The following is a 14,954-nucleotide window of genomic DNA, read 5'->3' as shown; positions in this document are numbered from 1 at the left end:
TGCTGTAACACCGTAGCAGGGCAAAACACAGTGAAACCACGTGGCGCTCCGTTAAATTCAAGAACTGTAACTTCATAACATATTAGAATTGAAGTGCTTAGGCAGACTTAGCTAATTTTGAAATTTAAGGTCTATAACCTCTAGTTTTATACCTGTTACTTAAATTACTCCCTACTTCATCAGAGGAAATGAGTGCTTGAAGGGATGTGTGGTGGGGATCAAAGACGGAATAAAACTGCCTGGATTTAACTGAACCACAAAACATTTGCTGCTGCCGCTTCGGCTACTGAGACGGAGCAAATAATTGTTTCTCTTCGTTGCTCCTGACTCGATCAACTTCTAACTTGCGAGGCAGAGCACGCGTGCTTTGTTTCCATCTTGTGCAGGCATGGTAGAGGTGGTGGTGGGGTTGGTGGTGGTGTCCTCCATACTTGCCCTCAGACCAGGGCGGTCTCCCCCCCCCCCCAAAAAAAAAAAAAAAATTAAACAGATTCTGTTATTTTGAAGCATGTTATCCCGAAATACTGCATATGGTGTCATTTATCGTGTAATTTTCCCTTTAGCAGAGATTACTCTTTCCTCTGGGAAATACTACATTTTGAACTGTATGGCAAGACAGGATTGAACCACATGTATGCTTTTTTTCCTTCATGAACTTCTTCAAGGATATTTTCTTGACACACCAATGCCGTCATATATTCACAAAAATGAAAAAAAGTTCATCTTTGAATGTTTGGAATTTTAAAGTTGTTCAGATGAAGATCTGTGTTCGTATTAAAACGAGTATGTGTTTCACAGATGGTATAGCTCTACGCGGCTCTGAAGTGAGTAGGGAATTTGGTTCTGAAGACAAATAACAAATCCTAATAACGAAAAGTAAATGTAAGGTGCAGAGAGTCGCTACAAATAGGAATATTCTTCTGCAAAATGTCATGCTGTTTTTATAACAAGTACAACACCAATTGCTAAACAGATATCTTCTGTATAAGTAATGTTTTTATAAGTGAGTTTTGGCCTAGTACATTTTGCTGCTTCTTCCCATAGAAGCTGTGACAAACTGTACTCTACTGGGAATGGAAGGAACCTTTGATATTTTTAATAGTCTCTTTTTGCTTAAAACCCCAAATTTACATAAGTATGAAGTCCTTTAAAAAAATCTCAGTCAGGTTTTGCAATCCTTGAAATTTTCACTTTTTTCCTGGCTGTCATGAATACACTTAATGATAATCTTCAGATATTTAAGAATGTTTTACATCTTGCAAAAGCAAGTAGACTTTTTGCTAGAGGAGTAAATGCAAATATTTGGTCTTAAAAATCCCACCAAATTTTAGGTACCTCGGGGAAGTTTAGGAGCATAGCAAGAAAGCAGGATTGCTGGAGGTAATTTGGATTCCTTACCATTGCATCTCTTTCTTCATTCACTGTAAAGGGAGTGGAGGTGGCCTCCTGCATAACTTGGGTATCTCACTTACCTTCCTGAGATCAGGTGGAACTAACCTGGATTGGTGATGAAATTTATTTTTCATAATATATTGCCTCAGGATTTCAAAACATGCAGGAGAATATGCTGAGTATTCATATGTACTATTACCTGTGTACTAGTTGGTTAAATAAATTTAGAACTAATTTCATGGGGTTTGTAGGCACTCCATAACTAACAAACAGCCGAGCAGCATCTTTTCCAGCAGTGCAAAGGGCACTCACTGGAAGTAGCAATGTGCATTTTGTTCCTAGTGCTTATGTGAAGGTATGAAACAGCCTGATGTACGTCAGAATAAAAGTTGTAATTCCTAGATGGTTTTAATCTTGCAATATGTTAGTGTTTGTTGTCCTTGTGTAGAAAGTTAAGATTTTTTTAGCAATAACTGTTCCAAGTGGAGTTAGGGATCCTGGGTTTTTCTGATTAATTTTTCCAAATTTAACTGAATCTAAATCACCTTTGCTGCTTTCAAGGTTAAATTAAGTAAAGAAATTATAAATTCCTTTTATTAAAAGAAAATGAAATAAATTCCCAATGCAAATAGAGCTAGATTCTTCAAGAAGTACCACGGGCAGATACCCTTTCCTTTGAAACAATACTCTTGTCCTTTAGGAGAGACTTTCCAGGGGAACAGTGAAGACTACTGTAAGACTTACCAATAGAACATGAATTTTTTTTCAAGTTTTTTTTTTTGTTTGTTTATATGTTTTGGGGTTTTTTTAAGTAGTAGTAATAAAGGTTTTTAAATTCTTTCTCTTGGCTAAAGTATGGTTGAAGTATTCAGCTGTATTCTTGCAATTTTGGCTGCAGGTTACTTCCACTGCATTTCTCCCAGTGCTGTGCAGACAGACCTTAGTTACTGTACTTCAGCACTACACCAAAAAAAGCCAACTGAAATAACCAACAGCAATAATTTCCAAAATACCTACATGCAGGCAGCTTCCCACTTTAAATGCAGTGCTACCAGGTTTTTGGAATAACTTGATGTTTGCAGAGGACCTGATGTGTTCCTTGGATTTTACCCGAGGAGGACAAAAGGCTATTTTTGCTCTCTTGTAACTTGTAAGGGTTTTAATATCCATTATTTATTAAGCTATGTGCTATGGCATTGTCTGGTAAAAGACCACTTCTTTCACTGACATCAGTAAGCTTTGAATCATATTACAGAATAATTTGGGTTATGAGTTCAAATTATCAACCTGCACTGCAACCAATTAAAAAAAAGAAAAAAAAGGAAACGAAGGACTTTTAAGTTAGATATCCATTTGCAATTAAGGATAGGGTACTTTTGCATGTATGCAGATATTCACTGTGCATTCACCTGCATTTTCAATTACAGCTGAAGACTTGGTCCAGTACTTTTACATTCCATAGTGGTTCTTTTCCATCCTGAAGTTTTACGTGCTTTTCTCTGAGCAGACTAGCTGTATTTCAGCTGCAAAACCAGTCTTTTTATTGATTATTTTTATTTTTTTAACGTGCCCTTTTTTAATATTTAGGCAGATAAGAAAGTTTGTACCCATGCACGTATGTAGATCTTTGAGTGTTTGCAGGTTCACACTTTAAGCCTTATCACTGTTATGAATCATGTGTATTGCACCATAAATGCGCAACGAGCGATCTTTGTGCTGCATAGTCCCTGTGCTTATTTTTTATTAGTATTTCCAAAGTCATTCACAGTATGTTTCTACTTCATTAAAGTAATTGCTTTAATTATTTTTTTATTTTTTTTTTGGTTTATACAGGCTGGGTAGGCGTCAAGAATAGTGAGTTGGGATTTAAACACTCCTGTGGCCAGACCTTGAATGGACATTCAGAACTGGTTTTTATCTCACAAAATGGTATTGACAGTTGGAGGTGATAATAGGCAGTTTATTGTGTGTATTAATTATTATCAGTCACTGCTTATGAATAAAAGAGGACGAAAAGAAAAAACGTGTTCTTCCAAGGATGTAAGCCTTCAAAGGTGAATTACTAGAGGGGAAGAGGAAAAAGGGTGACAAACAGTGAAGGGAACCACAAAAACAAAGACGTGTTTTGACCTTGTAGTATCTCTGAAATAGCAATAAACAAAAAGTCATTCCATTGGGCCTCACTTCATTTTCTTAAAACCATCTTTTGTAAGAGCTTGAAAGTTGAGGAGGGCTCACATTGCCTTCAAATGATCTCAAATTACTCTTGAAGTATTTTTAGTAGCCTGTAGAAAGAGGTGTGTGTGTGTGGGGGGGCGGTTAATACGGTTCGGTAGTCATTAAAACTGCAGGGACCTGAAGGCTGCTTGGGCTGCTCACAGCAAGGAAGTGGAGGAAAGGCTGGATCCTCTGCTGGTGGATGTCAGAGGCAGAGGAGCGGCCAGACAGAGCTGGGAAAGACTTGAGTGCAAATTTCAGTTTACAGTAAGGTGAAGATGACTGATTATTGTAGGATGACCACTGCTATTTTAAACGGGGAAAAGGCGCTTTTCAAATTGTTTCATGACTCATAAAGGTTCCAGGCTTTATGGAAATCTGCTCAGAAAGTTAGGTTGGAAACCACTCCTACAGCAAGGTTCATAAATAATAAATATTATCTCTTATTAATCCATATTTTAGTTTAACTCTGGCTCGTGGCAAGTTGGTTCCTCAGGGAACACAGGATTCTTTACAAGAGAAGGTGATGAGCCACAGTCCCCAGGGAATTAAATTGTGAAAACAATCTCGGTTTCGTACATGCTAATATAGATCTGTTATTCCCTTTCCACATCTATCACAACACATTCTAAATTGTGGCTGATCTTTTATGCAAATAGCTGTCTTATTAGACATTGCAGCTGTATGTGCTAATGTCTCCATGGGTTTCTCGGGTGTTTGCTATCTAACCATCAAAGCAGTGGAAATGAATGATGATTACTGCATCCCTTTGAAGAACAAAGAGGAGTCGAGGTTCTAGATGCGGGAGTCGGTGACACCGAGCCACGCGGGCAAATGCAAGCATCTCTGAGACTCTCATTAAGTCGGGAAATAATTTTTGCCTGCATTTTCTTCTTGTGTTTTATTGGCACTGCTAAAACTGCCAACATCTTTCACAGCTGATGTTTTCTTACAAAATATTAGTAGGCTATTGAAATTGCAAAAGGCAAGTCAAAACAGTCCCTGACAGTGGCATAAAAAAGCCAAGAACTAGTTTTGCAGTGTAAAATGTATCTGCTATCTCCTCAACTACCTGAAAGTTCAAGTGGGACTTTTATTTTCTACTCTCGTTATTCTGATGTGAACATTACGTGAGAAATACAACTCAGTCGAGGGAATGGCTGGGAAACATAATAGAGGGGGAAAAAAACCCCAGTGGATTACAGTTCACTGCTTATGTGTTTCTATGAAATGGGAGTATTCTCTGAATTAAACGAAAGTAATGTATGGAAACATTGGAACACTATAACTGAGTTTTCGGTTTGGATTAAAAAATAACGGCAGTCTTTTATACCTGGTTATTATTCCTGAATACCTTTAAAAAAGGTTGCTAATTTTTGAGCACCAAAGTTCATTTTATCCCCTGTGCCCCACACTTCAGTTTAAGGAGCCTGGTTCCATCTCTGTTGTTCTGGATTTGTCACTTGACATTAAATGCCAGTAGTTCTTACAGAGCAGATAAATACAAAAGAAGAAACTTTGTGGTTTTAAGTGCATGAATAACTGGTGGGATCATTCATGGAGCTATAATTTAAACCTTGTTTGAAGCTATAAAGGAAGTAGGTGGATGTTTAAGGTTGTGATGCTGAGGGTGGTCCATTCGGCAGTGCCTTGGCATGCTTTTCGGCCCATGATTTGGCATTGCGGTGACTTCGAGGGCTGCGTTTCCCAGACCGCCTGTCTGGGCAGAGCTTGGGGAAGCTCGCCTTGCTGTGGAGCAGCTGGTTTTGCCTAACAGAAAAGTAAAACTTGCAGATGCTCCAGGGCCATATGTGCTCCATCTGCAAGCGGTTTGTGGCTACCCGGGACAGTTCGGCCAAAGTGTGCCCTTGGCACTGTGCTCGCCAAGGCCAGTTGGGAAACGGCAAGTGTTGGCTGTTGTGCGTCGTCTGCTCTCAAGCGGTAAATCTGATGCTTCTGGAAAATGTCAGTCCTCTTGTCAGGGCAGGGGTTGATGGTGGGACGTCTGTGTCGTAAAGATGGTCAAAGAGTGGGGCTTATCATCGCTGTGATGGGTGATGCCTTCAGCCAGCTAAAATGGTTGAAAACCAGTGTTTTGGGCAGCAAGCGTGACTATAAAAGCCAGGTATTTTTTGACTGAAAGAAGAGGTGAAACGAGTGTGTTTGCAGAATCTTAGTGTATCTTTTGAGTGGCAGCCCCATGAGGGGATGAGTAAGAGACTGTAGGCTTTTGCACGTGAAATGGGTGTATTGAGGGTTTGCTAGAATGCTGCTCAGATGACTGTTGTTCAGTTACATGGATGGTGTGGGAGCGCCAAAGTACCAAAAAGAGCACCTTTGGGTGAATGATAGTGGCAGTTCCCTCTGCAACCCTGGTGTCACCTGCTTGCGCTGTGCACCGTAACAAGCCCATTCATGAGTTGGGATGGTTGTTCCCTAAATGTACCAAAGGTGATTTAAACTCTCAGTACTTTGGCTTGAGAGGTGTAAAATCGGCACAGCCCCAGCTTTCCACCTGTATTTGTCACTTTCTTTTCATTGGCAGATCTCTAGAGCCCATGACGGGAAGGTAGGAGAGTGCAGGGCTGCTGTGTTTTAGGGATCTGTTCCTCTCTTTTGCTCAGGGTGGCTGGCGGGCTGCATCTACAGGTGGCTTTCCTGAGGAGTTACACCTGTGGATGCACATACCCCCAGCCCTGCCTCAGATTCCCAGGCGCAGCATAAATGTGTTTGCCAACAATAGAAGCAGCTCACAATACTACATTCACTCCTTGGTTTATTAAAGGAAAAAAAAAATTATATAGGAATGTAATTCAGTGGTACCAAATGCTGAATTACAGTGCAATCTTTCTTTTTTTTTATTCAAACTAACAGGCATTCTGTAATGTTAATAACCCATGCAATGGGGGAAAAGGTATGTTTAGAATTTATCTAATAGTCTTAAGAATAGTGATGATTAACTCCAGTGCCTCATTGTACTCAGGGAAGGCTTATGTCTTTGTGTATAATCATGTAAATGTTGCTTGTTACAGTTTTTTCTGATGTTGTAAGTCATTGATTTTCTTAGTAACTTACTTAGGAATAATGCTTTTTTTTTTTTTTTTTTCTCCTGATACTGACAGTGATTTTTGGATTGAAAACGATGGGTAGAAAAGATGCTTCTACAGCAAGGACTCCTGTTGACCAGTACAGGAAACAAATAGGTAAGAGATCTGAAGAAATGTTTGTGTGCTTAAAAAAAAAATCTCTGTTTTTTTCAGCCAGACCAGTTAGTGTAACAACATGTATTATTCCTCCTTGAAAACTTTGTTTTGCTTGCGAGTGGCGCAAAATAATGCACGCTCCAGGGAAACATTTTTTATATGCTGTTGACTAATTCATGGAGCAAAACCTTTTATGAAGACAGTGTTTCGAGTAACTTGAAAAAGTCCATGTTCTGTGTTTGGAAATACTAGTGAAATACTGTAGTGCAGCAGCTCCATGATGTTTCTGAACTGTTGGAAATTTCCTGATTTTTTTTTTTTTTCTGTTTGTCTTCAGTTTAAAATAGGACATTTGTAACAAAATACGCTTCCTGCTTTGTAACAATTTTTGATACACTGAATGATACAGACCTTAACATCCTATAACTGCATTTATTCTCACACTAATGGAATACTTTTAACATGTTAATAGTTCGTTTTCCTAGGTCTTTTTCTGTTCTTACCCATTGTATATGTAGGTAACTTGTATACAAAGTATGCACATGCACACACAGGAATGCACACATGTACGCTGACACAGATCCCTATTTCTCTGCTTAAATACAAAGGTAAGTGACTTACTTTTGGAATCCACATATGAGGATTCTGTCTCTCTAGGCGTTAAATAATATTATAAAACAGACACAATATTTTAAAAGTACGTATATAAAATGAAGTACCTTAATCTATACTCAGATATTTAAGTAAATGACTTTGTTGTACAGTTGCTAAGCACCCACATCTGTGTTTAAATATGCAGAAGAACAGCAAGTGTCTGGGAAAAAAAGGCTGTTTATAATGTACATTCTCATGGTGAAAGAGTTAGGGCTATGTGAACAATCTTATTTTTATCATGTCTTAATTTTTTTGGTGCTGCCTTATTATTTTAATACAACTTTTAATGGTCTTTTCTGCATTTAAAGTTGAAACTGAGGAACTATTTTGTATTTTATGTTTTACATAGCTATGGAATGCTCTGTATTTCCTGATCTTGGGCAGTTTGTGTGGCTGACTTCCTCAGTTCATTCTCTTAGAAAGTTAGAAATGTGTCTGAATACTTCCTACTACCTCTATGGATGGGAAGCAGATATATTGGAAAAGTGTTTAAATAGATGGGCTCTCCGCTTTTGCGCAATTTAGGTTTCATGTAGAAAACCTTGCAAGGAAAATACTAGCCAGCAGAAGATGACACCACAAATATTTCACCCAAAAGGGTTTGGTGAGAAGTGGGAGCCCTGCAGCTCATCTTTGGGACAACTCGTCCTGCGTAACTGGGTGTTTGGAGAGAGGACGATTGCATCAGCCTTCTGGCATTTTCTCTGCGTGTTTTTCATCATGGTCACTTCTTTTTCAGCCACCTCCTTTAGGGTTGCTTTTCTTCCTTTTTTGAACACCTTCAGGTGATCATGGTTGGAGGGGTTTTTTTAAGTCCTCTGGAGGGTAGAAGAGCCTGGTGATCTCCAGCAGGATCCCTGGAGAGCAGGCTGGGCTGCTGGAGGACCAGGAGCTGCATCTAAGTATGAGCCTCACAAAATTACCTCCCGCTTTTTCACAACTTGAGCTATTTCTTGCATATTACTACCAAGCAGCCCCACGGTTGCACACCTCACACCTGTGAGATGCCAGGACTGATCAGCTGTGCCTTGGGCAGGGGAGAGGGCACTGTGCTGTAGTGAGGGGGACGAGAGTATTTGTGTGGGGGCCCAGCACTCAGAGGGATCCTGTTATGTAGCTGACTCTTGGTTTTGGGCTGGCATGTTGTCTGAATGCTTTAGCACCTTCCCTGTTATACGATGCAGCACCGTGATCCATTGGGTACTGCAAAATACAGTGTCTGAGGGGTCTCATAAGAAGCTCATTTCCCTTAGATGCAACACATTGCTCTTAACTTGGCAAAAGCAAGTTAAAAATTATCGTAGGGAAGAATCTCACTCTGGCAGGCAAATAAACTGTATAACCTAGGAGGTGTTTCTGTGATTGTAGTATTCCTTAGAGGACAGAGAGTAAGAACTAAAATAGACTATCCACCAGCTTTTGCTCTGGCGATGGTTGTTTCAGCTCCCGCTCTGGTCATTCACTGATGTAGCCTTAGAGTTTGCCAATGGAAATTAGTTCTCTGATCTCACCAGTGAACTTAATGAATGTGAGAGGGGGGTAGTTGAAAATTTATGGATACGGTTTTATAGTGTAATGTTGCGAGCATGTTTGAAGTTTATGTACAAGCATTTTGGGCTAGCTTTAGGCCTGGTAGCTGAGCTTAGTGGAGTTATCCCTGTAGTCTCATTATGCCTTTAGGCATCTTATAAGACAAATAGGTGTATTATTGACAAATATTGTCCAATAAAGAACTTCTTGCTGTAATGAATTTGGAAATATTTTAAATTTTTTGCCTTCTTGATTTTTTCTTTTTATATACTTTTGTGTAAGCAATGATAATTCATCTGTTCATCACAGGGTGGTTGAGGTTGGCAGGGACCTTTGGAGGTCATCTGGTCCAACCCCCCTGCTCAAGCAGGGCCACCTACAGCCAGTTGCCCAGGACAGTGTCCAGATGGCTTTTGGCTGTCTTCAAGGAGGGGAGCTTCACAACCTCTCTGGACAACCTGTTCCTATGTTTGACCAGCCTCAAAATAAAAATTTTTTTTCCTTATGTGTTTCAGTGTGTGCCCGTTGCCTCTGGTCCTGTCACTGGGCACCACTGAGAGGAGCCTGGCTCAGCCCTCTTTGCATCCTCGCTTCAGGTTTTTGGATACATTGATGAGGTCTTCCCTGCACCCTCTCTTCTCCTGGGTAAACAGTCTCAGGTCTCTAAGCCTTTTCTCATAGGAGAGATGCTCCAGATCCTTAATTTTAACTCCTCTGAATCTAATTCTTCATGATCTGATTTAAGTCAGACACTTAGTAGAAATCATACAGGAAGAATTTCAAAATTTTTTTTAAATCAGTTTGTCGAATAAGCCCTAATTTGGCAGCTTAGGTACTTTTGCAAGGATTCTTTACTGTGAGGCTGTTCAGTTAAAGACCTCCCAGAATAAAGAACATCGTCATGTTCCAGGACTGTGTAGCTTATGGGAAGGTCATTCTTGTTTGTAGGAGAAGAGAGACAGAAGGCTCGTCTGTTTTGGAGATGGACATTTGATCACCCTTTCCCAGATAGGTTATATCTAGAAACAGTGGGCGAAGGGAGGCTGCATGGGGCCTGTCTTTAAAAAAATTAATTTATCAAACCCATATAAAGTTCTAAATCCTTGCTTGGAGTGATTGCTGCCCTTTCTTTCCAGGCATTTGGTATCTATGGGTTCTTGAAAATGTCATGATGGATGCTGGCTGAACGGCTATCTCTTGCTGACTAATGGTGTGGGGTTATTTTTTAGCTCACGATGTAATGTTTTCTAGCCTTGCTGGGTAGAAGGTAACCAGACTGAAATGTTTTTATTACCTTTTTTTTTTTGATTGAAAATGGCAGTCTTCAAGGAACAACATGTCACAAAGTCACGTCAACTTCAACACAATTTTCAGTTAGATATTTAGTGGAGTAATTTGAAATAAAAGCAGATTTTTAATTTCGTTTTGTTCCAAGCTTTCTGTTTTGTTCTGAGTTTCCATACGGCATACCACATGTTTGCCCTGTGCCACGGTTCAAGTTCATGTTGATCACTTTAGTTCAGCCGTTTGCCTTTTTCCCTCCTCCACGAGCTCAGGATCTCTCGTGCCTTGTTTGCCGCGGTGCCGTTAGTGGTTGCTGTTTGCTTCAGTAGCATTTTCAGAGGATTCCCCCGGCACAGGGATTGATATTGCTCTTCTCTGTCAGCTGGCTTTCAGCCATCTCTCCTGCCACCAGCCAAAATTTGTCTGTAGTGCCTCTCGTTCTGCAAGTGCTCCGGTATCCGACAGCAGCACTGCCGTTTCCGCGGGGAGCAGAGGCAGCTTTTTAGTTATCAGACCAAACTGGCGCTGGCTTCGTGAAGACTGTCCCCAGGTGGGACAGGGAACAACAGCAGTAACCTTTTCAAACTGCCATAGACTGTGCCTGGAGGAGGGAGGACGGTGCTGAAGGAATCTCTCCCTGTTCAGTTCCCCCGTGAGCAGCCGAGGCTCTGGAGGAAGCAAGAGGAAAAGTAATTTTAATGCTTTTTATTACCCTCTCTCGCATACTCAAGCATATACCTGTAGTGCAGCAGCAAATGGGGCAGCTCTTCTGTGTAGCGTTTCCTTCTCACTGCTTGCTGTTTGTGCTGCTGTGCTTAATTTGCTGGGATAGGAGGAAAGGTGTGAGGCAGTATGCATCTTTCTGCATTTATGCCGCTTTGCTCTGCAAATGCTGTGAAAGTAGCAACAGGTTTTGCACCATATTTGCTTTGTTTACTGTTATGTGTGCTTTAAGTTCCCAGAACAATTCCACATGTATATTTTCCATCCTTCTTCATCTGGTGTGTCGCTTGCTCGGCATGGAAGCTGCAGGATTTGTGGGTAGTGTTCATGACTCGTGTGATTGCGGGATCCTAAGCAGGCATACTGAGAGGATTATAGCATAACTAAAACCTGGTCTACAAATCAGGAATAGACATACTTTTGGCTCCCATTACTATTGTGTTGCTGTAGCATAATTTTTCATGAGGAGAGGTTGTTTGCCAATCATTCAACCTCCAGTTTTTGTAGACTCAAAGGTCTGCTTATTGTCTGCTCTGTATCTTCTGGCTTGCTGGCTTGATCTTTTAGGGGCTGGAGCTTATATAGGCATGGCCCAGGGGATCTCTGGAGTAAAGAAAGCTCCTCACATCCCCCGGGAAGGAGTAAAAGTTATGAATGAAAATAAATTATCTTTTTGTTTTGGAAAGTGCTGGGTGCTAGGCTGAGCATGATGGCTCAGTGGTGGAGGTGGTGCTCATTGGTGTACCACGCGCAGAGCAATGGGGTGGTGGAGGGGACTGGGTGGGAGTCCTGAGACCCTGGCTGTCGCAGTGCAGGAAGGGAGAGAGAACTGCCCACCTGAACTAACACAGGTTTGTTAAAACTCTGTGGGTGATGTTGCCCCTTTTTTAAAACTCCTCAGTGTGGGGAACTGGTGACCTGTCCAGAAGAAAGGCATCTTATCCTAGCGCCAAGGGTTATGGTCCCACTGTAGCCCCGATGAGATGGAGAAGAGCTTGTCCCTCAGCATGAGCCTGGTGGACAGAGTTGGTCTCTGTTGCCTCCCAGCCTCCCGTGCAGAGTAGCTCAGCTGTCAGCTGGGTGATTGCGAAGGAAAGCAGTCCCGGTCTCCCAAACCAGGTAATGGTAACCAGGTTTGTAGTAATACGGTTGCACTGACAATATGAAGGAATAGATTTCGGTGAGATAGATGCATGGATGGTGGATGGGTGGATAAGGACTAGCATCAGCAAGAATGTCTCTGGGGTTCCCACCTCCTGCTATCAGCTCGCTCATGACCTGTTGCCTCCCTGTCTCCAGAGGGAAGCCCTTCATGTGGCAGATCGCCACCTCCACTTGCCCTACTGCTAAAAAAAGTGTCTTTATTCTCTACCACCTCACCTTTTTCCTTGTTTTCTGTTATTGTTCACCTTCTCTCCTGTTTTACAGAGTTAATGCCCCCCCGCCTTCTTTATCCTGAATAGTGCTTACATGCTTAAATCAAACTGGCCGCTAACAGTTGTCTTTTTCTGCTCAAAAAAAGGAAAAGCCTTACATTTTGATACTTCCTTCTGAAATATATTACACACTTTGATGTGAAATGTGATTGTTTTATTTTGTTTTGGATCAGGAAATGTTTGTTATCAGCATCAAAATCTTAGATTTAGTTTCTGAAACAACAGCAACAGCAGCAAAAAATGTTTGGACTGAATTTGTGCTGAAGATTTCAAAATCGCACCATTTGTGACAAAACAGGAATTCCTATATCTTTTGTCTGTTAAGAAAAGGCACAGGACCAGAAGGCAGCATTTGCATCATCAAGATTGCTCTCTGCTGTCACAAGCAGGACTGATGTCAATGGAATGAAAATTCTCCAACCTATTTTTTTAATTATTCATCTTTTATTTTCCCCCATATTTGGTGTCAGTCACCTATTTATTTGGGGAAAGGTAGGGAGAGGAAAAGTACAGAAACAAATACTTGCTATTCTGAGTTGAGACAAAAAGGGAAGAGACCTCTCCTACTATTTATTTAGAGTGTAAAAACAACCCAAGAAATAGTCAGTTCCAGTGCACGGTGTGCCCTTTTTTTTGCATATGGAACATTACATTTACTGTCTTGACTTTTTCTAATAAAAATGTACTATTAAGCACATAATAAAGAGAAGTAGGAAAATAACCCTCCTTTTGCTATTATGTGTGACTGTTGGCAAGTTTTGGAATCTTTTCCTATGCTGAGTTTCGTACTTCAGAGTGATATGCCACAAATACCACGTGTAGTCCGTTTTCTTTTGTTTGGGGGGAGGTTTTATGAAGAATGAATTCCTTTGTCACAAAAATTGAACTAGATCTTTTGGTCAGTGATTGCTGTTTTGATTTCAGTTTTGTGCCAGCGGCATCACTTCTTGGAAACTAAAGCAGGAGCAGCTGAGGAAAACACTGCTGTGAAGTGAAGCCTAGTCTGGCTGTACTAATTTAATCCACATTTTGTGATGATCGGGATGTTTTTAAATATGTTCTGTGAAGGCTGATGGTGGATTTTAAGCACATACAGTATGTGATCACTTTTGGTTTTTCGTTTTTTTTTTAAAGTCCAAAGCAGTGAAGCTGTATTTTATTGCCTTGGCTTAGAGCATAAAAGGTGATGGTAGATCTGGATATGTACTTGTGTTTGCATGGATATCATTTAGTTTTCATTTGCTGGGCAGACGCAGCCCCAGCCTGAGCAGGGACAGGAGGGGCAGCTGCAGAGCCGGGGGCTGTGGGAGGATGAACCCACACCCTGCAGAGATGCTGAGGAGGAAGGTGGGGTGCCTAACCCATGGCTCCCATCCCCTCTCTGCAGCAAAGCCCCAGGGTTTCATTGAACTCGTTTGATTATACTACTTTTACTATACATTTATACTACGCTTGTTTAGTGCTTTTATACAGATGGAGGCTCATAGTCTGCTCTTATTTTAATCTCATCAACAATACCACCATTTCACTCAGTGGAGTTGCTACGAATTTTTTTTCTAAGTGTAAATGAGAGTGAAATTTGACACGCCGTTTCCAAATGCATTTCAGCATGGTGTTATTTCAAGCACTTGCAATTCCTGTAAGTTATCTGGTGTCTACAGGGCTCTTGCAATGATGCGTATTTGTGCTTGTACTTACTCTCAGCTTCAGATCTGGTCTTCGGTTGGATTCATTTCTGCAGTCAAAAAAAATCAACTTAAAACAACCTCTTTGCATCCTCTCCAAAATACATAAAAATTTCACTATAGACACATAAGCATGTATATATTACAATCAGAGGCAGAGCAGTTTAACATTTTTAGAAATTCTTTCACCAGGCTTTGAAAATCTTAACTCATATGTGTGAAGGGTGGACTTCAAAGTACTCATATCTCAATGTGAATCTGTAAATCTAACTTTAGACAGCTGTTTCTAAAAAACCTCAGACATAATTTTTCTATGTATACAGCGTTCATATACACGCATTCTCTGCATGTGGTGCATGTGCTTATATTTGTAGGTAATATTGTGTCAGTATAAATGCAAGGGGAGTTGGGCAGTGAACTACAAATCTAATTTCTTCTTATTTCATCATAAGGCAGCAATGTAGAAGGCATAAGAATTAAATGCCTGGTGCACCTGCATCCATCAAGATGTGCTCGATAGATGTTTAAGGTGGACGTAATGCACAGTTGTAACTGCATTTCTTCAGTTACAATGCTATGGGATGTAGTGCTATTTTTTTTGGTGCAGCCGAATTTCGTCTGGCCATTGTCCCGCAATGGAGGATGGCAGTCTGTTAAAGCTCCGCTGCTCCTCCGCTGTCTGGACTAGCAGAAATGAAGGCAGCAAGGAGCCTGGTGAGCATTGCAAGGGGCACTGGTGTAAGAATCACAGTATCACAGAGTCCCCTTGGCTCAATTCGAGAGGTTTAATGGAAGGAACTCTTGTATTTCATGCTTCAGGACGTGACCAT

General features: G+C 40.9%; 1 protein-coding gene across 2 annotated transcripts in view; it reads left to right on the top strand.

Moving 5' to 3' along the window:
- TRIQK (triple QxxK/R motif containing) overlaps positions 1-14,954 on the top strand; it is a 57,866-nt gene that overhangs the window by 9,104 nt on the left and 33,808 nt on the right. Inside the window, exons 1-3 of one of the 2 annotated variants that reach the window (XM_035893881.1) lie at positions 3,812-3,869; positions 4,815-4,826; positions 6,732-6,812. In XM_035893881.1, the coding sequence (XP_035749774.1) occupies positions 3,812-3,869; positions 4,815-4,826; positions 6,732-6,812 (151 nt within the window). Of the gene's footprint in view, positions 1-3,811; positions 3,870-4,814; positions 4,827-6,731; positions 6,813-14,954 lie in introns of those variants that run through there. The other variant, XM_009638335.2, reaches the window with a different exon arrangement.

Source organism: Egretta garzetta, unplaced genomic scaffold (genome assembly GCF_000687185.1).
Source record: "Egretta garzetta isolate BGI_Z169 unplaced genomic scaffold, ASM68718v1 scaffold154, whole genome shotgun sequence".
Taxonomy (NCBI): domain Eukaryota; kingdom Metazoa; phylum Chordata; class Aves; order Pelecaniformes; family Ardeidae; genus Egretta; species Egretta garzetta.
Note: the sequence above shows the minus strand (reverse complement) of the source record. Positions and strands in the feature narration are given on the sequence as shown.